General features: G+C 39.7%; 1 protein-coding gene and 1 long non-coding RNA gene across 11 annotated transcripts in view; one reads left to right on the top strand and one right to left on the bottom strand.

The window, feature by feature from the left end:
* The window catches only part of unc13c (unc-13 homolog C (C. elegans)), a 328,781-nt gene that overhangs the window by 12,610 nt on the left and 293,043 nt on the right, over positions 1 to 23,128 (bottom strand). For all 10 annotated transcript variants that reach the window (NM_001441457.1, NM_001441456.1, XM_087291368.1 and 7 more), the window contains 4 exon segments: positions 2,296 to 2,388; positions 12,953 to 13,100; positions 20,184 to 20,264; positions 20,456 to 20,515. In NM_001441457.1, coding sequence (NP_001428386.1) covers positions 2,296 to 2,388; positions 12,953 to 13,100; positions 20,184 to 20,264; positions 20,456 to 20,515 — 382 coding nt within the window.
* LOC147832719 (uncharacterized) lies at positions 1,521 to 16,975 on the top strand. Its single transcript, XR_015514662.1, has 3 exons — positions 1,521 to 1,650; positions 2,323 to 2,442; positions 16,836 to 16,975. It is a non-coding gene; the product is annotated as an uncharacterized LOC147832719 (long non-coding RNA).

The following is a 23,128-nucleotide window of genomic DNA, read 5'->3' on the forward strand; positions in this document are numbered from 1 at the left end:
TTTAAAACTTTAACAGATTCCTATTTTTTCTAACGATTTATGATCTAATACATTTGTATTGTAAAAATAAGTATTTAATTATTTTTCTTTATTCTAAATCTTTAGAAAATATTTTGGTACATTAAATGTGTCATTATAATGATGAGCTAACAGGCTAATCCAGCTAAAATAGTGCTTAAAATGTCACTAAAATACCGTATTTAAATCTCATGCGTTGTAAATGAGGTGAATAAATGCAAAAAGTTCAACATTTTGAGAAAAAGACCCCTTATAAAAGGCTGGCTACGGGTCTGCTTTGAGATAACCAAGTAGCTGTTTAATGGAATAACAGATTATCCCAGTAAATTTTAGTCATTCAGTTTCCCAGAGATGGGTTGTGGCTGGAAGGGCATCCTCTACGTAAAAACTTGCTGGATAAGTTGGCGGTTCATTCCGCTGTGGCGACCTCGGATTAACAAGAGACTAAGCCGAAAAAAGAAAATGAATGAATATTACTCAGTCAGGCTGTTAATCATTAAAAATATAACATTTAAACGTTATTATTAACATAAAATCATAAAATTATGTTTATATATATATATATATATATATATATATATATATATAAAACATATATAACATATATAACATATTATTATATATATTCATTCATTCATTTTCTTGTCAGCTTAGTCCCTTTATTAATCCGGGGTCGCCACAGCGGAATGAACCGCCAACTTATCCAGCAAATTTTTATGCAGCGGATGCCCTTCCAGCCGTAATCCATCTCTGGGAAACATCCAAACACACATAAACACACACACTCACAGACACGCCAACTGACCCAGTCGAGGCTCGAACCAGCAACCTTCTTGCTGTGAGGCGACAGCACTACCTACTGCGCCACCGCGTCACTATATAAATATATATGAGTAACTAAGTAACTAATTACTTGGGTAATTTTTTCATAAGGTACTTTTTTACTCTTACTCAAGTCACTTTTAAGATTGTTACTTTTACTTTTACTTGAGTAAAATCTTCGGCAAGTACTTGTACTCTTACTTGAGTACAGATTTTGGGTACTCTACCCACCTCTGCAGATCGGGAATGCAAATTCGTGCGTCAAGTTTCACAGTTCACTGTGTTGAAAGGTTTAAGCTTGGTGAAATCAAGACCTGCGAAATCGCATCACTTGATGGCGTGAGACCAATCGCTGATCAAAACATGACCTCTCTGGACAGAAATTTAAAACTTGGACCAATCACTCGCTTTTTTTAATGTTTATTCATCTTGTTTAATCCCGGCCCTTTTCGCTGGACCTTTCGACAAGATTTCGCAAGCTCAAACTCTAGTGTGACCGCAGCATTATTGAGTGTGTGTGTGGTCATGATTTGGGCTGATTGTGCAGGTGTGTGTCTCTGTGGTCCAGTGTTGAGTCGTCCCACAGAGCCGAGTCAGATCCTGAGCTCCTGATGAAGCGGCAGCTGAGAGTCATTACAGACAGAGGAAACTTTCATTCTGCTAATTACAGCAGCACAATCCAAACGCTTTATCAGTCACATTACACTGACTGCCTCAATGAACACAGAGAAACACGCTCACACAGCCTTTTACAACCCGGAGGATCTTAATCAGGAGGCAAACGCTGTGTGTGAGTGAGGGCTGATGTCTGTAAGTGTGTGCAAATGTGTGTGTGCGAGTGAGTGCGAGAGTGAGTGTTTGTGTGGGAGAGAGAGAGTGTGTGTAAGTGTGTGTGCGCGCTGATGTTTGTGAGTCTGTGTGCAAGATTGAGAGTGAATGCATGTTGGAGAGAGTGTGCGGAAGTCTGGATGTGTGCGAGAGTGAGTGTGCAAATGTGTGTGTGTGTGTGTGTGTGTGTGTACAAGTATGTGAGTGAGTGTTTGTGTGGAAGAGAGAGCGTGTAAAAGTGTGTGTGTGCTGATGTTTGTGAGTGTGTTTTGCAAGAGTAAGTGTCATAGTGTGTGTGCATGTGTGTGGGAGAGACAGGGAGAGTGTATGCTGATGTGTGCGGGTCTGTGAGTGTGCGGGAGTGTGCAAATATGTGTGTGCATGAGTATATGTGTGTGTGTGAGTCTTTGAGTGTGTCTGTGTGTGTGTGTGTGTGTGTGTGTACACGTAAGCATATGTGTTAATGTGAGCATGTGTGTTGATGTTTGTGCAAGTCTGAGTGTTTGTGTGTTTGTACATTAATCTTTGAGTGTGTCTATGTGACTATGTATGCACGCGCATGTGTGTGTGCACATGTAATCATATGTGTTAATGTGAGCGTGTGTGTGTGTGTGTGTTTTGTTTTACCTTTAACGCTGACTTTGTGCTCTCCAGTTCCAGGGTGTGAGATCAGGTCCACCTGAACGGCCACTTCACCGAAGGATCCAGTTGTGGACTGACCTGGAATCAGATTTGAGTCACATGAATGCATCATACAAGACCACGGGTCACACGGTAAATATAATATGGTAAAAAAATGGTAAATATAAACTGGTACAAATGAAAAATTCATAACAATGAATGTAAAATATAAGTAAAAGACAAAAATACAGGCAGTTCACCTAAATATGAACAGGTACTCACTATTTACTCACTAAAACTAGTTTCTTTTTTCCTGTTGAACACAAAGAAGATAATTTTAAGAATGCTGAAAAGCTGTAACCATTGACTTCTATAGTAGGAAAAACAAATACTATGGAAGTTGATGGTTACAGGTTTCCAACATTCTTCAAAATATCTTCCTCAAACAGGTTTGAAACATTTGAAGGGCGAGTAAATGACGACAGAATATCCATTTTTGGGTGAACTATCCCTTTAACTGTTAAGAGTATAAACAGCTTGTTTTTTTTTTTGTGACAAAGTTGGAGACTTATGATAAAGTTGTTTAGGGGAAAAAGAAGAGAAGATTAAACTGACACATTGCTGCTGTATATTTTAGAAAATCACTATGAAGCGAGATTTATTTCCGCTGATTACTCTTTAATAGCTGAGCTCTGTCAGACCCTCTGAACTCAAACTCCCATCACTCTGCTCTAATGGATGGTTGTTGGTTTACAGCGGATACTTTTGGTTAAATAAACCATATCCTCACTAAAGTAGATGCAGAGAGAGAGAGTAACTGAGGAGTAAACACTGTGTTTTTGTATCTCAGCCATTTTTCATCATTAAAATAGTCATTAGAATCATCATTAAATTGTATTTAAATTACTCTTCTAATGACTTTGTCTGAAAAGTAACTTCGCAATAAGTATTTTAATTACTTGAGCAAATATAAAAACTGGGACAGTTGTCATTTCTGTGTGGAGTTTGCATATTCTCCCCGTGTTGGTGTGGGTTTCCCCCACAGTCTAAACCAGGGGTCACCAAACTTGTTCCTGGAGGGCCGGTGTCCTGCAGATTTTTGCTCAAACCCTAATCAAACACACCTGAACAAGCTAATCAAGCTCTTACTTGGTATACTTGAAACATCCAGGCAGGTGTGTTGAGGCAAGTTGGAGCTAAACCCTGCAGGGACACCGGCCCTCCAGGACCAGGATTGGTGACCCCTGGTCTAAACACATGCGCTTTAGGGTAATTGATTAACTAAATTTGGCCATAATGTGTGTCCTGGTCATCTAGGTTGGGGTTTGAGCATTAGGCTAATGGCGCACCTTGTAAAAATTAGATGCGTCAAAACCCCAACATGATGCGGCTAGATATCAACTTCGATATAACATGGCCCTGGGTGTTAGTATGTAAACATTAAAAAATCCACATCAATCTAAATGCATAGATGATTAAATTTAATTCAAATTAAGCTCTTACGCCCCATTCACACGGGGCTTTAGGTGGGGCTGACGTGATTGTCAGAGCAGCGTCTGCTAATGAAATGAGTTAGCAGTACGCTGTCAGAGCTGATGTATTTGCATACAGCGATCTGATTGGCTGACGCTTCCGTCGGTGCTTGAAAAGTTGAGCAAGTTCCAACTTCTGCAATGACCAACGCCACTGAAGCGGTAAAGTCTAGGTCGGATATGCGGCCGGCCGGAAGTGCGATATGCACATTTAATAAAGCAGCATTTTTTAATGACACTGTATAACAATAATTAATATTTTTACAGTACTGTGAAGGTTGGGTTTAGGGTTGGGGTGGGGGTAGGCGTTAAAAAATACACTTTATTGGGTAATTTAATAGATAACATAACTAATACTCGGTACAACAACTGTTTTTAAAAACAAATAAAATACAACAAATAAGAAATGTAATAAATAATAGAAATAATTCGCGTTTAAATAAACTTCTGGCCGCAAACGTATCCGCTCTAGCAACAACCCACTGAAGCGGCGCTAACGGATCCACAATGCAGTTCAGCAACGCCTGATGTCACCCATTCAGAGTGAATGGGAAGCGTTGATGCTGCTGCCCTATGTGAATAGGACGTTCTTTAAATTTGGAGTAAACAGGACCTTTTAATTTTGTTAATACATTTCACTTAACGTATCAAAAAAAAAATGTTTCAAACTAATGAGACCATATTTCATTTACACTCACCGGCCACTTTATTAGGTACAACTTACTAGTACTGAGTTGGACCCCCTTTTGGTTTCAGAACTGCCTTAATACTTTGTGGCATAGATTCAACAAGGTACTGGAAATATTCCAAGATTTTGGTCCATATATTGTTGACGCCAAATTCGGAATCCTATTATCTGAATGACGCAGCAGAAGTCGAGACTTATAAGAGCAGGCAACATTTCTGCAATCTTCTATTGTCCTCTGGTATCAACAAGGCATTTGCGCCCACAGAACTGCCGCTCAATGGATATTTCCTCTTTGTCAGACCATTCTCTGTAAACCCTAGAGATGGTCGTGCATGAAAATCACAGTAGATCAGCAGTTTCTGAAATACTCAGACCAGCCCGTCTGGCACCAACAACCATGCCACGTTCAAAGTCACTTAAATCCCCTTTCTTCCCCATTCTGATGCTCGATTTAAACTGCAGCAGATCGTCTGGACCATGTCTACATTCCTAAATGCCTTGAGTTGCTGCCATGTGATTAGTCTGCGGTAAAGAGCAGTTGGACAGGTGTATCTAATAAAGTGGCCAGTGAGTGAATATCATATATTGACACACGTTTCTGTTTGGAGTTGGTTAATTTAGAGTTAAAGTGCACTAAATAACAAAAATATACATTTAGTATTTTCTTAAGCACATGCAATTGCTTTGATAAATTATCTTTTAGTTGAAAATATGCAAATAATTATATATTGCTCTGCTGTGCTCTCTCTTAATTAATTAATACAGAAGAGATGAATTCATTTACAGTATTCAAGGCATTACAACTAATTAAATCACCTAAAAATGAAATGTAATGTGGGTTAGCAGAAAAGTAATTTAATTACAGCTATTAGTTATCTTAGCAATTGCAGATTAACTAAGAAAACAGAAACTGTGAAGCCCAAACTAATAGAAGAACGCATGATGTGTGCAAGATAAATCAAAAACTACACAATGACCTACAGCAGACATCAACAATCAATCCAGATCAGATTAACCTCAGCTCTGCTTTCGTCCTGAACAAACACACTGGCTTTCAGAAAGAGTTTGAGTGGTGGAGACGTGAAGGATCTGCCTATATACTTCTGCAGGCCATGTTTAGACGCACACACAAATACATTTACTCTGACGCTGATAACAAACACACAACAATTGAAGATGACATTATTAGCCTTTCTGTGGGATGTTAATTCATTTTCAAATATTTAATGTAGATATTTATTTAACTTTAAAAAATTGTATTACTTGTATAAATTGCATTTAACAGGACTTCATTATCCTTTGTTCACTAATAGCTACCCAATCTGGCCCCTAATACCCATACAATCACCAACATGCTGTCTCAATAAAACTTTTTATTTAAACAAAGCATTTAATTACTTTTTTTTTACAGTAACATTTGCTTAAAAGTTTATTTACTGCTAAGGATACTGACCTCTGTTTTATATTTTAAATTATTATTACTGTATTATTAAATGTATAAATTATAATAATTTATAATTTAAAAAATACTTAGCATTTAGCCCTCTATGAGTCTGAAATTTCATTCATAATGAAATCTTAAACAATCTCAAATTTAACTGTGAAATCCGGTGTATAAATTGCATATAAATTGTGTATTTTATTAAAAGATTTATTTGTCTTTGCCATGATGACAGTACATAATATTTTCAATTGCATATATTCAATTATATATGTTGTTTTGTTATTTTGCAAGATCCTAGTTCTCAGTTTAAATGAAGTTTCACAAACTAATTTCAAGAGGAGCACATGATATGATTGACTGCAGCTGGCCACTCATCTACACTCATTGGCTAGCCAATCGGATTGATCCAAACTCACTATAAGTAACCTAGCTAAGAACTACTCCCTTATCTTCGTTTTCCGAAGAAACCCCCCCCATCCACCCATTCTCCTCTCCTCTTTTGCCGAGAGGAGATCTCGAGAACACCTGACCTTGTACTCCCCTCACATACTTTATGGACCTGGCGGGAGCCCTGGGCTTAACTATTTCCGAGCTCAGGGTTCTCTCCCGGGACAGCATGCCAAACCTGCTAACTTGCTAACAAGTTGTCAAACAGTATCTAAGTGTAAACTCTTGAAAGAGCATTTTAAAAGGCTTAACCAGCATAATTAATTTTTTAAAAATAACTATTCATTCATTAATTATCTTTTTTGACTTAGGCCCCGTTTACACTAGTGCCTTTTAGTTTGAAAACGGTCCGCGTCCACACTAGCGTTTCTGAACTGCTCTCCGTCCACACCAAAACGCTGAAAACGCACATCACGTGACCACACACACATTCTTGGGCAAGCGCTGCCGCCTATTTTCCCAGATGAGAGCTGTGCTCGTCGGACTGCTCAACAAGCATCTCCTGCTGGATCTAATCTCACTATATTTATTAAACGTGATATTTCACTTGTCTTGTTGTCTGTATCTAACGCCATATTCCTCGACTTTGGTCATTGGAATCTTTTGTTTTCAGGTAACGTGTTTTGGCTAAGCGCAAAGATAAGTTAATAATCAAACCACGTAGCCTACATTCTGTATATTGACTGATCACTTGCCTTTATTTTCTATAATATATAAACTTATTGTATAATATACTTTTATAATGGACATTATCGATTATTAAAACAGCAAAAGAGAGGGTGCGTTTCGTATTTTCACTGAAATTGAAAGGAGGCAGTTGTTATCGGCTCCGTTTTGTTATAAATATCCACACAGTGAAGATGACGCTCATATATTCAGCACGTCGCCTCAACATTTCTGCTGTCTGTTAAGTTGCTAATATTAAAAAGAAAATAGGCAGTTCCTTAAATCATGTTTACATTTTATTGTTGAGAAAGTGAAACAACGTAGCCAAGGTGATGTGAATGAAGTTATAAAGTATACTGTTCCCTTTGAAGATTTACCCGTGTCCTCGATATGTTTTCCATATCAAACTGAGGAGGGGGAGACTGCAGCCTTGATCAAACTTGCGAAGTCTTAACTTACAAGAAGAGGATGCGAGACTGAACTGTGTGTGGGCTACTTAATATTGAGGAAAAGCCCCAATCAGATAGGCGAACGTTTGCAGCCCTGCCTCCGTTTTCAGATGTCTCCGTCTTTCCCCATCCACACTGAGACGGAGCAGCAGCGTTTTAGAATGAAAACGGCCTTTCCAGCGTTTTCAAAAAGCTCCGTTTTCAGCGCTCGAGAAATCCGGCGTAGTGTGGACGGATGGCGTAACCGTAGCAAAACTTATGCGTTTTCAAACTAAAACGCACTAGTGTAAACGGGGCCTGAGACGCAGCAGCAGCATTTTAGAATGAAAACAGCCTCTCTAGAGTTTTCAAAACGCTCCGTTTTCGGCGTAACCGTAGAAAAACTTCTGCGTTTTAAAACGAAAACGCATTAGTGTAAACGGGGCCCTTTATTGATCCTGGGTCGCCACAGCGTAATGAACCCAACACCTACAACCCATCACAGGGAACATCCATGTCACGTGATGAAAGTGATGACCGGGGAGGTTGTCGAGGATGAAAATGAAGGACGGGGGGGGTTGGAGATCAAAGTGAAGGGTGGGGCGTGGGTGTGTTGGAGGATGGCATTTGGGCCCCTAATAATATCTCTTGGGGCCCCAAAACTGCGTGGGCCCATAGAACGGTCTACAAATGCCTGTCTGTCAGCACAGTGGCAGATTCAGAAACCAGACTAACGTCATATGCTAATGAGGGAAAGATGGTCACTAGTAGGCGGGGCTTCCCCCTCTGATGACACGTACAAACGTAGAATGTCAATCAAAGTATTTCTGCAGACTCTTTATATCAAGTTTGATTATAACATAAAATAAATACATTTTTTTTACAAGATAAAGAAAAAAATGAAAGATAATTTACAATGAAATAAACAGTATAGGGCGAGGCAGGGGCGCAATAGGTAGTGCTGTCGCCTCACAGCAAGAAGGTCGCTGGGTCGCTGGTTCGAGCCTCGGCTCAGTTGGCGTTTCTGTGTGGAGTTTGCATGTTCTCCCTGCATTCGTGTGGGTTTTCTCCGGGTACTCCAGTTTCCCCCACAGTCCATAGACATGCGGTACAGGTGAATTGGGTAGGCTAAATTGTCCGTAGTGTGTGTGTGTGAATGTGTGTATGGATGTTTCCCAGAGATGGGTTGCGGCTGTAAGGGCATACGCTGCGTAAAAACTTGATGGATAAATTGTCGGTTCATTCCGCTGTGGCGACCCCGTTATAATAAAGGGACTAAGCCGACAAGAAAATTAATGAATGAAAAAACAGTATATTTACATATGGAAATGCAAACAAACCCCATTACAAATAATGCTACAATTAATAACAACACAAATGACAAGTGCTGTGAACTCCACACATATTTTTGACATTGAGTATTTCGTCCTGATTTTATTACGAACTTCATATCACGAGCAATCAAATTTCCATCGATCCTCCGAGACTTTGAGAACTCAAAACTTTCTCAACTGAATTATAAATCTTTTACAATGTGATTCCGCTTCATAAAAACCGATTAGAAATGACCTCAAGGAGAACAGGTAGATAATAACAATACAAACTCTCTGTAAAAGTAAAAAAAAACGGCAGTCCGGAATGATTCAGGTTGATTCTGAAATGTAGTGACAGGGTGTTTTTCCTCTGTCGGACCCACAGGACACACACTTTCACAGGCCTTTTCACACACTAACAAAACAAACCCTTCTCTGGAGAGATTATAAAACTGAGTCCAGAAAGACAAGGAAATCTGAACCACAAATATCACATGATGAGCTGCAGATTTTCCCACAAAAAGCGAGTCTGCAAGAGTCAGAGGTCATGGAAATCTACGGAAGCGCTTGTTAAATAGGATTGATATTTTTGCATATAAATGAGACTTTGAGTTTCTGGACGTCATCTAAATCAGCACAGAATCAGCTTCTTCTCATTGGGTTTTTGCACATCATTTTCACATCAGATTATCATTGCATTGAAATGAAGAAAGATGCACTTTTTGGACACATGCATTTACAACTGCTGCGGGTTTCTATAAACAACAGGTGAATATATAATGAGAGATATGAGATGAAAGAGTCGGCTTTTATCAGGACTGCAAACACCGGGATTGTTTTTATGTGATATGTATTGTAGTGGCGATGCAGTGGCGCAGTGGGTAGAACGTTCACCTCACAGCAGGAAGGTCGCTGGTTCGATCCTCGGCTCAGTTGGCGTTTCTGTGTGGAGTTTGCATGTTCTCCCTGCGTTCGCGTGGGTTTCCTCCGGGTGCTCCGGTTTCTCCCACAGTCCAAAGACATGCGGTACAGGTGAATTGAGTAGGCTAAATTGTCTGTAGTCTATGAGTGTGTGTGTGGATGTTTCCCAGAGATGGGTTGCGGCTGGAAGGGCATCCGATGTGTAAAAACTTGCTGGATAAGTTGACGGTTCATTCCACTGTGGCTACCCCAGAATAATAAAGGGACTAATCTGACAAGAAAATGAATGAATGAATAAATGAATGAATGTATTGCAGTATTAAAAACTGCAGGAAGTTTACCCTTGAATAACTTCAGTAATTCATTCATTCATTTCCTTTTCATCTTAGTCCCTTTATTATTCTGGGGTCGCCACAGCGGAATGAACCGAATATGTTTTATGCAGTGGATGCCCTTCCAGCTGCAACCCATCACTGGGAAACACCATTACACACTCATACACTTGGGACAATTTTAGCTTACCCAATTCACCTATAGGCCCGAATCAGTAACCTTCTAGCTATGCGACAGACTGCGCCACCGTGCCGCCTAAAAAAAAGTCCTATTATACCAATTTTGCAAGTCTCGGGTGTTCTCCAAATGTGTCTGTGAAGCTTCAGATCCCTGTCCAAATCCCCTGCTTTTGTGAGTCTCTTTAAATGCAAACGAGTTGCTGTTCCATGCCCCTTATCCAAAAAGGGCGGAGCTTTACAGCTTGTGCCTTCATTACTCAAACAAACAAACAAAACATGTTTTACAGTCTTGTCAGTTTAAACTCCTGAAGTATAGCATTTGCACAGAAAGACAACGACTCTCTCCACTGTGGGTGTGAAGTATATAAATTGGGAATATTGTAATGAAGGATGGAGGAACAGTCAGAACGGCATTTGTTTAATAACACTGTTACTGACATATAGAGTAATGCATCATTTAGAAAGCATCATTACACACCGCACACTAATCACACTAAGCAATGGTGTGGTAACAGTTTTGTTTTAATGCAATGTGCCGCCCTAGATATGAACTCAAATTAAACAAAATGAAAAAAACAACGACAATGTTTTGTAAGCGTGACCCAGCGTGATGCGACTGTTATATAAAAACCCCTCAGATATCCATCACCTGCTCCAATAACAAAAAATAAAATAAATAAAACAACAAAACTACAATGATGAATCACTCCAAACCTGAAGTCTGACGAATTATAAACAGGGCAGGATAGTAGCCTTAGCAAACAACACACAAACACACAAACAAACAAACAAACAAACACACACTCACATACACACACGTTTGTTTTGTAGGGAAAAAGTAGGGACATTACATAGGTTTTCATTCATTGTATACTGTCTAAACCATATATTATATTGCCCTCACCCCACCCCTAAACCCAACCATCACAGGAGTCAGTGTGCAGCTTTACTCTCTGATTAAACTCATTCTGTAGGATTTATAAGCATTTTAAGAAATGAAGACGTCACCAATATCCTCATATTTCACCTCCTTTTCGTAATACCTGTATCATACCCATGTCATTATACAGATTTGTGTCCTGATAAGTCACAAAAACACGTACACACACACACACACACACACACACACACACACACACACACACACACACACACACACACACACACACACAAACACACTCTCTAAACTCAGTCAGGGGTCAAAATTTGTCTGCTGTTGTCTGACTTTTGACTGTGATTACTTTTATATTCAATATAAGCAAATACAGTATTTAAAATATATACTAACCATACCATAATATTATAGTGTATTTAAATATTAAGTGGCTAAAATTATTGACTAGCAGTTTTTACATTTTTTTGTAAATATATATTTTCAAATTTAAGACAAAATAAAAGAAATAAAGTTAAAATATGCTTTAATTTCTTTGTCCACAAGTAAACATTTATCTTTGTCTTCACCGCACAGCCACATCAGCGTTTACATTACCTGATTTCACAGAAAAAAACAGGCAACACAAATACATTCAACGTCATCACATCAACACATTAAAAAAAAACTCTATTTAAACCCTATAAATACTTAGAAACAAGTATGTAAAATTCTAATGTCAGTCGACACAAACGACATTTGATATGCATTTTTCTTTACTTGAGGTTGCCTAAAATGTCTTTTTGATGACAAGAGCAGAAATGTTATATTTGAGGGATGAGAATAATCTTCAGTAATGACGTGTGCTTTCTGTTTAATTCTAGTTGAAGGAATTTCATTTGGTTGTCTTTGTGCTTTACCTACAATTGCACTGACAAGTTTTCAACCCAGGCTCATTTTGAAAAGTCCCTTAACTGTTTCTGGAGGCCGCGAAATACATCAAGGGAGGTACATATTTCAGCTGTTTTTGTTTTCACGAATCCCTGAGAGGCCGCTGTGCGCTTTTTTGTATCTGAAATGTCTCTTGCGAGTGCCGTTCGCACCCGCGCTGTTCTTGCATGAACCCACCACAGGCCACTGTCGAACGACCATCTGTCTGACTGACTGAATGATTGACTGTGTGACCGGCCTATTCGCTGACCCACTCTCCTCCTTCCCTAAACACAACCAAGTTTACCGACTGACCCACCCATCCGCTTCCCTAAACCCAACCGGCGATTAACAAAAAACGTCCAGAAAAAGAGGTAAGCTGTCAGCCGGTAAGCGTCAAAAGGAACGGCGTCACATCGCCCTATATCGTTCGCTTTAAAAATGAAATGCAGCCATACGTAGCTTCATAATTCGCAGTCTCCAGAAATGTCCACGGGAATACGTTTTCAGATTGAGCCTGGGTTGCAACTTTTACTATTCAACACAGTTTTTAGATTCCTTAATTGGCACCAGTCCATACAATGCAATCGTGTTAAAACCCACTACACTTTCAACTAAGTACTTGTATACCATCTCCAGAATATCTTGACTCACATTAAAATGTTGTAACCTCATCATGAGATAAAATCTCTGCATAGCTTTTTAAAAAACACACGCTGCATTTGCAGCAAAAGTCAATTTACTATCAATAAATGTAACATAACATTGCATATTGTTATATATAACAATATAATAAAATATAACAGGAATTTATGTAAAAAAAAAAGGATTTTTAGCTGCACACTGTATGCTAGTTGAATACTAGAAGTACCTTCAGTCTCTCTCTCTCTCAGACAGACACACGCTCCTACCTTGAGAGGTTTGGGTGCATATATATTTCTTGATCAAGGCATCTGTGGGTTGAGTGTAAAGGCTGAGGGCGTATTTCAAGGACTTGAGATCAGGGCTCTTTTCCAGGAAGGTTTTCTTCAGACCGTTTCCACCCGCATGGAAATATTGCTGGACCAGAGAAACAAACATGCAGTCAGAAAACACACAAGCTGAACAAGAACTGCACCATACTGAGAACATTTGACATTGGATTATTTTGTTTCTCTGCGATTTCCTGAACACAGGCTCATTAGGAATATGTTGCCGGGGATACATTTTTGAGAACTGAGAAATGTGGCTGCATTTTGTGTGAAACAAACGCGGTGGCTTTTCTTCTTAGTTTTCTTTTGAAAACACTATTGGTTGGGTTTGGTGAAGGGCGTGTGGGTCAGTCGATATCTAGCTGATATATTATGCATGATGACAAGACGACTGACTTTTCTCATAGATGCACACACTAAAAACAATGGTTGCAAACAATGGGCTGAATTTAAACAAACAAATTTAATGAAGTAATGTTCAACTGAATTTGTTTGTTTAAATTTAGCCCAAATAAATGTTTGCAACTACTTACCTTGAGTAAAAATTGAGTAAATCCAATGAATTGTTTATTTCAGTGCACTAAAAGGACGTTATCATGAGCAAAAATGGAAACACAAGAAATTGAGATTGGCACATTTTAGAAAACGTGCCCAATAGGCCGCATACAATTATATAAACTAAGGCTCCTGGTCATCTATACTTCCAACTCAGCGTTGCATATCCAGCGACTATTATTATTATTATTATTACAAAGCATACAATATAATGACATATATCAATTCAGCTCCTCCCTCCCCCTAAACAAAAGTACATTATCAGGAATGGGAGATCCTTACACAAAATAAGGCAATCACTCTGGGTCCTAATCATTGCTTTGTGCAATCATAATAGAGACTTTGTCAGCAGGTGTAGTCCAGATCTTTAATGTACATATTTGTACCAAGCTCACTTGGGCCATAGATAATTCCAACATTATAAAAAATTTTTTAATTTTTATGGTAAATAAACACACTCAATGAGTCTTAAATGAATTCATTAGTTCGGTGTGAGTTTTTAGAAAGCTGCAGAGTGTTGTCGGTGCATGTGGAATTAAAGCGTTTTCTCCATCAGACGTCTGATCAGATCTGCTTTATTATTCTATTAGCGTAAAGGCCGATTGCAGACGCTGTGATTGAGACTGATGAGATTCACACTGACCAATCAATCTGTGGAAAGGCCACGTGTCATTTTCAATGAGTGCATTTACTTTATTTTTACTCTCGCTGACCTTACAAAAAACCCTCGATAAAAATACATGAATAGATCATATAGATTTTCTTCCATAAAATATAGCTCTTATCTTATATACAGTGGCCAGCATATACGAGTACAACCCCACAAATCTCTCATTTAGAATAATGTTTTCTATAGTAAACTTTACAATATTATTTTTGTGCATATACATTAGTTTTACTGAATACGGAAGCTAAATCTGCCGCTTATCTAACAAAATAACCTACAATAATGGTTTTAAAATGAGTAGTGCAAATTTATGTCAGGGAAAAATATTAAATGAAATTGTCAAAAAGAGAGAAAAATCAAGAGAAACAAAAAATATCTACAATTTTGTTAAAATGTTGTAGTTTGTCATTTTTTGCGATGTTTTGCGTGAATTTAAATGCATAATCTCTGTTTAATAAATCGGTTTTGTTCAAATACACCAATATATATTACCAATATTCATGGTCAATATATCTTAAGCATAACAAATACATTTATAAAGATGGTAAGTATATAATCTCATTCACTTGGGAAATGGAGGCAACTTGAACGGTTTGTGAGCACAATTAAGTGCACACAGCAAGCCATATCATCTGATAATTGCAGGAAATAATTCCAAAAGGCAACTGACTGTGTAAAGCCCATAAAACAATACAAAAATAAGATGTATATACAGAGTTCAGCGGCTAATCAGCCGGAATCAGCTGAGGTGACATGACCCAGCTGTCACTCAAGTGGCTACGCCCTTAAATATTCAGACTTAATATAAACAAAATGGATGAGTAAAAAAAAATCACCCCCTCACAGTTTTCATGAAGGGGTATATTAGCTGTATACAGCAAAACCATCTTTTGTACCAGGCTGTAAACAAGTTATTATTAGCTGTAAATATACCATTGCAGTCAGAAGTCATTTAGATTTCCTGAAGCCAGCCCCCAAAGGCAAATCGATGAATTGCAGTTTTAGTTACTTCTGAATTGGCTTCCCGAGGGAGAGCGGGAGGTTGGTGCTTGTATAGAACATGACTTAAAGTGCCATGAAACCCCCTTGTTTCAGCAGGGTGTTTTCACACCTCTACTTTGGAAAAAGTCAGGAAAGTGGGTGTGTCCAGCTCTGTTTATCGGGGAGTGTCGGAGGAGCAAAAGAGGGATGATATGGGAGTATCGATTTGGCTAGCGCTGATTTTCAGAGTCAAAACACACACACACACACATACAGGGGAGAAAGTGACTGTGTTTACTTGGACATCAGTAATCAAATTATTTACCAAATTATTAAATGGTGGACTTTAACTGCAGTTTGGCTCTTTCATTCAGGAATTTCATTCATGCCCCTCGCGACAAACGAAATATTTGATTCGAGGAACTGCTGTAACCGTGTATTTTTTATGCAATGTTTGTTACCGCACAACAAGCATTTCCCGGAAACTTAGATGCACTAGGCAGGTAGTGTCAGAAAGCCGTTTGTGTTATTCCGGTCATAAAATACGGCGAAAATCCTACACGACGGTAATAGTTTGGTTGTGGGGTTAACATGTTTACACTCGGTGTAATAGTTCGATACAAACTAACTTTGCCATCTGAATAAACAAAGATTTCAAGTGAGAAGTCGCTCACTTACCAAATCTGTAGAGACAGAACAATCAACAGCAACTAGAGCCGCGTCTTTATTAAGAGGAGACGAGCAACAAATCCGGATCTCACCATTTGCAGATGAGAACAGCTCTCGGCTAAACAATGTTCCTTAGACTCGTATTTCTGTCGCACATAACGTGCACTGTTATCCACACGTGAGTCCAGCTGCGCTCTCATAGAGAGAAAATGAAAACAAAACCTTCACTGCAGCAAATTATAAAAGCAACACTGCACGCTTGTTTTGCCAACACAACGTGGCGTCTCTCTGCCGTCTAAACACTGTAACATTGATGAATATTAATGAAGTTGCACAATACAGCGCGCTGATTGGTTTGAACCAAGCCTTACTCATGCATTAATGCAGCACACTCAGAGACGTAATACGGTACTCCCAGGGACAGACGTCCAGTCTACATGCTGGAATTCACACTAAGATCTCATGGCCGTGACGCAGCTTCAAAAATTAGTTTCCAGAAGTATTAATTTGCTCGAAATTACGCAAAAACAACCAATTTTCACTATCTAGTGACATATATGTGTCCTAATAGTGTTTTTAGCAGTGTGGGACACATATAGGACTGTCAACAGCTCAAAACATGTGTTTTGGTGTGTCGTGACCCTTTAAATCAGCCGTTAGGCTTGATAGTCAGGCTCAATCCTGTTGGTGTCCTAAATCTGGCAACCTGTGCTTGCATGTTTTAAATCAGACAAGCAATACCTAGTTCAACCACTAGGTGTCAAACTTGCATACTGCACCTTTAAGAATATTTCTAAGATACTAAGATAATATAAGACATAAATGGACAATGTTTATATATTTGGAGTGCACAGATTCATTCATATTTAAAGAGGCGTGAAAACAAAGACATCAGACTGTGATTGTTCTCCTCTCTCTGGTTTTATGGGTGCGTGTCTCTTTTCTTTGTAGGCACAGATGAATTCTTCTTATTATTGTGTGAGTATCTGCAGATCTCCAGCACCTCCAGCTCTGAATCTGAGCTCTTCTCCATTCACTGACAGCATCTGACTCCAGGCTTTTCTGAACTTCACTAATTAGCTTCTGTCCTCTGAATACCAATGAGCGGAAGAGCAGCAGTCAATAATATCTCTGATCACACACGCGCACGCACGCGCACGCACACACACACCCTAGTGTCAGTGTGTAAGAGAGTATGCCTGTGCATGTGTGAGAGAGAATGTGTGTCAGTGTTGTGTGTGTGTGTGTTCGTGTTTGTGTGAGAGAGAGAATGTGTGTCAGTGTTTTAATGTGTGTGTGTGTGTGTGGGTGTTTGTTTGTGTGTGTGAGAGAATGTGTGTCAGTGTTTTAGTGTGCGTGTGTGTGTTTTTGTGTGAGAGAATGTTTGTCAGTGTTTTTGTGTGTGTGTGTGTTTGTCTGTGTGAGAGAGAATGTGTGTCAGTGTTTTAATGTGTGTGTGTGTGTGTGTTTGTTTGTGTGTGTGTGTGTGTGAGACAGAAAATGTGTCAGTGTTTTAGTGTGTGTGTGTGTGCGTGCATGTTTGTCTGTGTGTGTGTGTTTGTGAGTGCGTTTGTGTTTGTGTGAGAGGGAATGTGTGTCAGTGTTTTAATGTGTGTGTGTGTGTCTGTGTGTTTGTACGATGGAGAGAGAATGTGTGTGTGTGTGTCTGTGTGTTTGTACGATGGAGAGAGAATGTGTCAATGTGTGTGTGTGTGTCTGTGTGTGTTTGTGAGTGCATTTGTTTGTGTGTTTGTGTGAGAGAGAGAATGTGTGTCAGTGTTTTAATGTGCGTGTGTGTGTGTGTGTGTATGCGTTTGTGTGTTTGTGTGAGAGAGAGAATGTGTGTCAGTGTTTTAATGTGCGTGTGTGTGTGTGTGTATGCGTTTGTGTGTTTGTGTGAGAGAGAGAATGTGTGTCAGTGTTTTAATGTGCGTGTGTGTGTGTGTGTGTGTGTGTATGTGTTTGTGTTTGTGTGAGAGAGAGAATGTGTGTCAGTGTTTTAATGTGTGTGTGTGTGTGTGCGTGTGTGTATGCGTTTGTGTGGGAGAGAGAATGTGTGTCAGTGTTTTAATGTGTGCGTGTGTGTGTGTATGCGTTTGTGTTTGTGTGAGAGAGAGAATGTGTGTCCGTGTTTTAATGTGTGTGCGTGTGTGTGTTTGTGTGAGAGAGAGAATGTGTGTCAGTGTTTTAATGTGCGTGTGTGTGTGTGTGTGTTTGCGTTTGTGTGTTTGTGTGAGAGAGAGAATGTGTGTCAGTGTTTTAATGTGCGTGTGTGTGTGTGTGTTTGCGTTTGTGTGTTTGTGTGAGGGAGAGAATGTGTGTCCGTGTTTTAATGTGTGTGCGTGTGTGTGTTTGTGTGGGAGAGAGAATGTGTGTCAGTGTTTTAATGTGCGTGTGTGTGTGTGTGTGTTTGCGTTTGTGTGTTTGTGTGAGAGAGAGAATGTGTGTCAGTGTTTTAATGTGCGTGTGTGTGTGTGTGTTTGCGTTTGTGTGTTTGTGTGAGGGAGAGAATGTGTGTCCGTGTTTTAATGTGTGTGCGTGTGTGTGTTTGTGTGGGAGAGAGAATGTGTGTCAGTGTTTTAATGTGTGTGTGTGTGTGTTTGCGTTTGTGTGTTTGTGTGAGAGAGAGAATGTGTGTCAGTGTTTTAATGTGTGTGTGTGTGTGTGTGTTTGCGTTTGTGTGTTTGTGTGAGAGAGAGAATGTGTGTCAGTGTTTTAATGTGTGTGTGTGTGTGTGTTTGCGTTTGTGTGTTTGTGTGAGAGAGAGAATGTGTGTCAGTGTTTTAATGTGTGCGTGTGTGTGTGTATGCGTTTGTGTTTGTGTGAGAGAGAGAATGTGTGTCCGTGTTTTAATGTGTGTGCGTGTGTGTGTTTGTGTGGGAGAGAGAATGTGTGTCAGTGTTTTAATGTGCGTGTGTGTGTGTGTGTGTTTGCGTTTGTGTGTTTGTGTGAGAGAGAGAATGTGTGTCAGTGTTTTAATGTGCGTGTGTGTGTGTGTGTTTGCGTTTGTGTGTTTGTGTGAGGGAGAGAATGTGTGTCCGTGTTTTAATGTGTGTGCGTGTGTGTGTTTGTGTGGGAGAGAGAATGTGTGTCAGTGTTTTAATGTGTGTGTGTGTGTGTTTGCGTTTGTGTGTTTGTGTGAGAGAGAGAATGTGTGTCAGTGTTTTAATGTGTGTGTGTGTGTGTGTGTTTGCGTTTGTGTGTTTGTGTGAGAGAGAGAATGTGTGTCAGTGTTTTAATGTGTGTGTGTGTGTGTGTTTGCGTTTGTGTGTTTGTGTGAGAGAGAGAATGTGTGTCAGTGTTTTAATGTGTGTGTGTGTGTGTGTGTTTGCGTTTGTGTGTTTGTGTGAGAGAGAGAATGTGTGTCAGTGTTTTAATGTGCGTGTGTGTGTGTGTGTATGCGTTTGTGTGTTTGTGTGAGAGAGAGAATGTGTGTCAGTGTTTTAATGTGTGCGTGTGTGTGTGTGTGTATGCGTTTGTGTTTGTGTGAGAGAGAGAATGTGTGTCAGTGTTTTTAAATATGTGTGTGTGTGTGCGTGTGTGTGTTTGTGTGTGCGTTTGTGTGAGAGAGAGAATGTGTGTCAGTGTTTTAATGTGTGTGTCTGTGCGTGTGTGTGTTTGTTTGTGCGTTTGTGTGGGAGAGAGAATGTGTGTCAGTGTTTTAATGTGCGTGTGTGTGTGTGTGTGTGTGTATGCGTTTGTGTGTTTGTGTGAGAGAGAGAATGTGTGTCAGTGTTTTAATGTGTGTGTGTGTGTGCGTGTGTGTGTTTGTGTGTGCGTTTGTGTGAGAGAGAGAATGTGTGTCAGTGTTTTAATGTGTGTGTGTGCGTGTGTGTGTATGCGTTTGTGTGTTTGTGTGAGAGAGAGAATGTGTGTCAGTGTTTTAATGTGCGTGTGTGTGTGTGTGTATGCGTTTGTGTGTTTGTGTGAGAGAGAGAATGTGTGTCAGGGTGTTAATGTGTGTGTGTGTGCATATGTGTGAGAGAGAGAATGTGTGTCAGTGTTTTAGTGTGTGTGTGTGTGTGTGTGTGTATGCGTTTGTGTGAGAGAGAGAATGTGTGTCAGTGTTTTAATGTGCGTGTGTGTGTGTGTTTGCGTTTGTGTGTTTGTGTGAGAGAGAGAATGTGTGTCAGTGTTTTAGTGTGTGTGTGTGTGTGTGTGTGTGTGTGTGTGTGTGTGAGAGAGTTTTCAGTACATATTCACTCTATGTGTGGTGACCCCCCCGACCTCTATATACAGTATACAGTCTATCTTCTCTGTAATGTGAGTCTGAGAGCAGAAGGAGACAGAAACTGATACCTTGATTGTAGGAAGCACTAAATCCATAGCGGCACACTGACGAGGACTGAGACTCCGCGCTTCTTCCCGGATCACATGATCCTGTTGGACACACACACATATGTGTTTTGAATGTTTCTAGTCTATAGAGCAAACCACTGTTGTCCAGTGATTCCCCTAATCCCCTTAACTTTACTAGTTAACCTAATTCATCTAGTTTTCCCTTTAAATAGCACTTAAAGCTTTTTCATCAACTATAAAAACTATGGAAAAGCCTCAGAAGAAAGACTCACCTTGAGTTTGGAGAGCTGACCGAGGTCTTTCGCAGCACTGAAGATCATCTGAGCTCCTTGCTGTTCAACACAAGCACAAAACACACACAGAGAAGTAGGACATATCAGTGAAATAAAGTCATGCTCAGTGTGTCTGACTCTGCTCATTAACAAGACAGACAACAGTTCTGTTTGATCACGTCGCTTATTATTTACAAAAACAATAATGACTGTGGGCGGCAGGGTGGCTCAGTGGTTAGCACTGTCGCCTCACAGCATGAAGGTTGCTGGTTCGAGCCTCGGCTGGGTCATTCGGCATTTCTGTGTGGAGTTTGCATGTTCTCCACATGTTGGAGGGTTTCCTCTGGGTGCTCCGGTTCCCCACACAGTCCAAACACATGCGCTTTAGGGGAATTGGGTGAACTAAATTGGCCGCAGTATGAGTGTGTGTGTGTGAGAATGAGTGTGTATGGGTGTGTGCGAGTACTGGGTTGTAGCCGGAAGGATATACACTGTGTAAAACATATGCTGGAATAGTTGGCAGTTCATTCCGCTGTGGTGAGCCCTGATAAATAAGGGACTGAGCCAAAGAAAATGAAAGATTAAATGAAATATATACAGTTGAAGTCAAAATTATTAGCTCTCTTGTGATTTTTTTTTATGTTTAACAGACTGAATATGTGTATATGCACAATATATTGGACATCCGCTGTGAGAGGATGCTGGCGCAAGCTGGCTGCCACTCCTCTACCAGATTATGCAGACTGTGCAGCTCATGTGAACCGAGCAAAAAGTGTTGCATGCAGAACTGTTGCAAACAATTTATTTGTGTTGAATTTAAACAACCAAATTAAGATTTTTTTTATTTCAAAGACCGATTTTTGGCCTTTTTGCCCTTATTATTAGATAGGTCAGATTTTAGACAGGAAGCGAAGTGGGAGAGAGAGATAGGGGGTAGGGTAGGGAAATGCCGTCGAGCCGGAACCTGAACTCGCGATGCCTCGACGTGCCACTGCACCATATGTCGGCGCACCAACACTAACACCACTTCCAATAGCAACCTAGTGTTCCCTAGTGGTCTCCCATCCAGGTACTGACCAGCCTCAGCCCTGCTTAGCTTCAGTGAGTAACCGGTCTTGGGCTGCAGGGTGATGTGGCTGTGGCTAAACCAGCCGGTTGTTGTCGATCGTTCCAATGCTTAACATTGACTATTATTCTTACTATTGTCACCATCATCATCATTGTAACAGGTTACACTATCAAATCAATCTGGACATCAGAAGCCTAGGATTCGACTACTGGAGGTAATGAGCATTTGCTGAAAAATGACAGAAACCACTATATAGGTAAGTATTTGAAATGTTTATAGATATATTTTTCTGCAGATCTTTCCCCAAAATAAAATTAACAAAATACAATAAAACAATTAAAACACAATAAAACAAAATAAAGTTCAATTGAAATTACATTGAAAATGTAAAGAAAACCACTTGTTCAGAATCAACAAACTCAGTATTTCTCATTTCACTTCAAAAGGACAATAGTTTGATTTCCAAGTGTCCGTGCGCTGGTATTAGTTTTTTCTCTTAATCAGTTCTCAGGGAAAAAAACACGAACAGTCTCTATCCAGAAACGGAAAAAAACAGTCTTTTACCTTGAGCTGGAAAAATAAAAAGTATTAAAGTACTCTCCTGGTTCAGTAGGGTGAATTTCCAATTTCCTTTTCTAGTGTCCGAATAGGTTGGCCCGCCATCAATGTAAATCAGTCTTCAATCAAAAACACCAAAGAAAAAAACCTGACCATGTCCATATATTCACTCGTCAACAACACAATGATGCAATTTTCCCATCGATCGTCACGGGAACAATTTAACGAATGAATCCTCTTCAAATACTTCTCTATGAAAGCTTTTTGTAAGTTTCTCAAACTAGTTTCAAAGTTATAATCTAATTTCACAGTTTAAATCATCAAATCTAGCGATCTCACTCTCTCCTCCTCCACAGTCTGGCGATCTCTTCCCACTGCGTCAGCAAGCGCAAATCCCTCCCACACATCACTGATTGGCTAAACCAATAACATGTGAATATTTCACATTATTATTTTTAAACAATTTATTTCTTATTAAGAACATTTTAGAACAATGAATCCACAGTTGTATGTTGTTTTATCCCCTGATCATTTATATTATTTTATAAATGTACAAATATAACTCTTCAGTAATCTGGGTTACATCATCATCATCATAATATTCACATCTCGCACGAGATAAAAGCTGACTACATTTAAAAAACAATACATATGAAAAAATAAATAAAATAAAATAGGTGACCGGCCCACATTTAAAAAATGGTCCGGCCCTTCTGGCATTTGCCAGAATTGCCAGATGGCCAGTCCGCCCCTGCTTGCTACAACTCCTACATCGCCCAAGATACACTCACAGGGGCTCTTGCCGGTATCCCCAAACAAAATGACACCCTGCTGGTACAATTAACACAGTCTGATCTATAAGGCGTGTGGATCATCATCGTTCCCCATCTCGGTGTTGTCCTGCAAATCTGGCTTGTCTCCAGATATCTGCGGCTATCTAGGGAGTTCGCCTCAACGCAGACAGGTTTGCACATTTAAACGCTCGCTCTATAAACAACCAAGCTGCCTCAATTTATGATCCAATTGTTGACAATATGCTTGACTTT

This window comes from Danio rerio, chromosome 18 (genome assembly GCF_052040795.2).
Source record: "Danio rerio strain M-AB ecotype USA chromosome 18, GRCz13ab, whole genome shotgun sequence".
In the NCBI taxonomy this organism is placed as follows: Eukaryota; Metazoa; Chordata; class Actinopteri; order Cypriniformes; family Danionidae; genus Danio; species Danio rerio.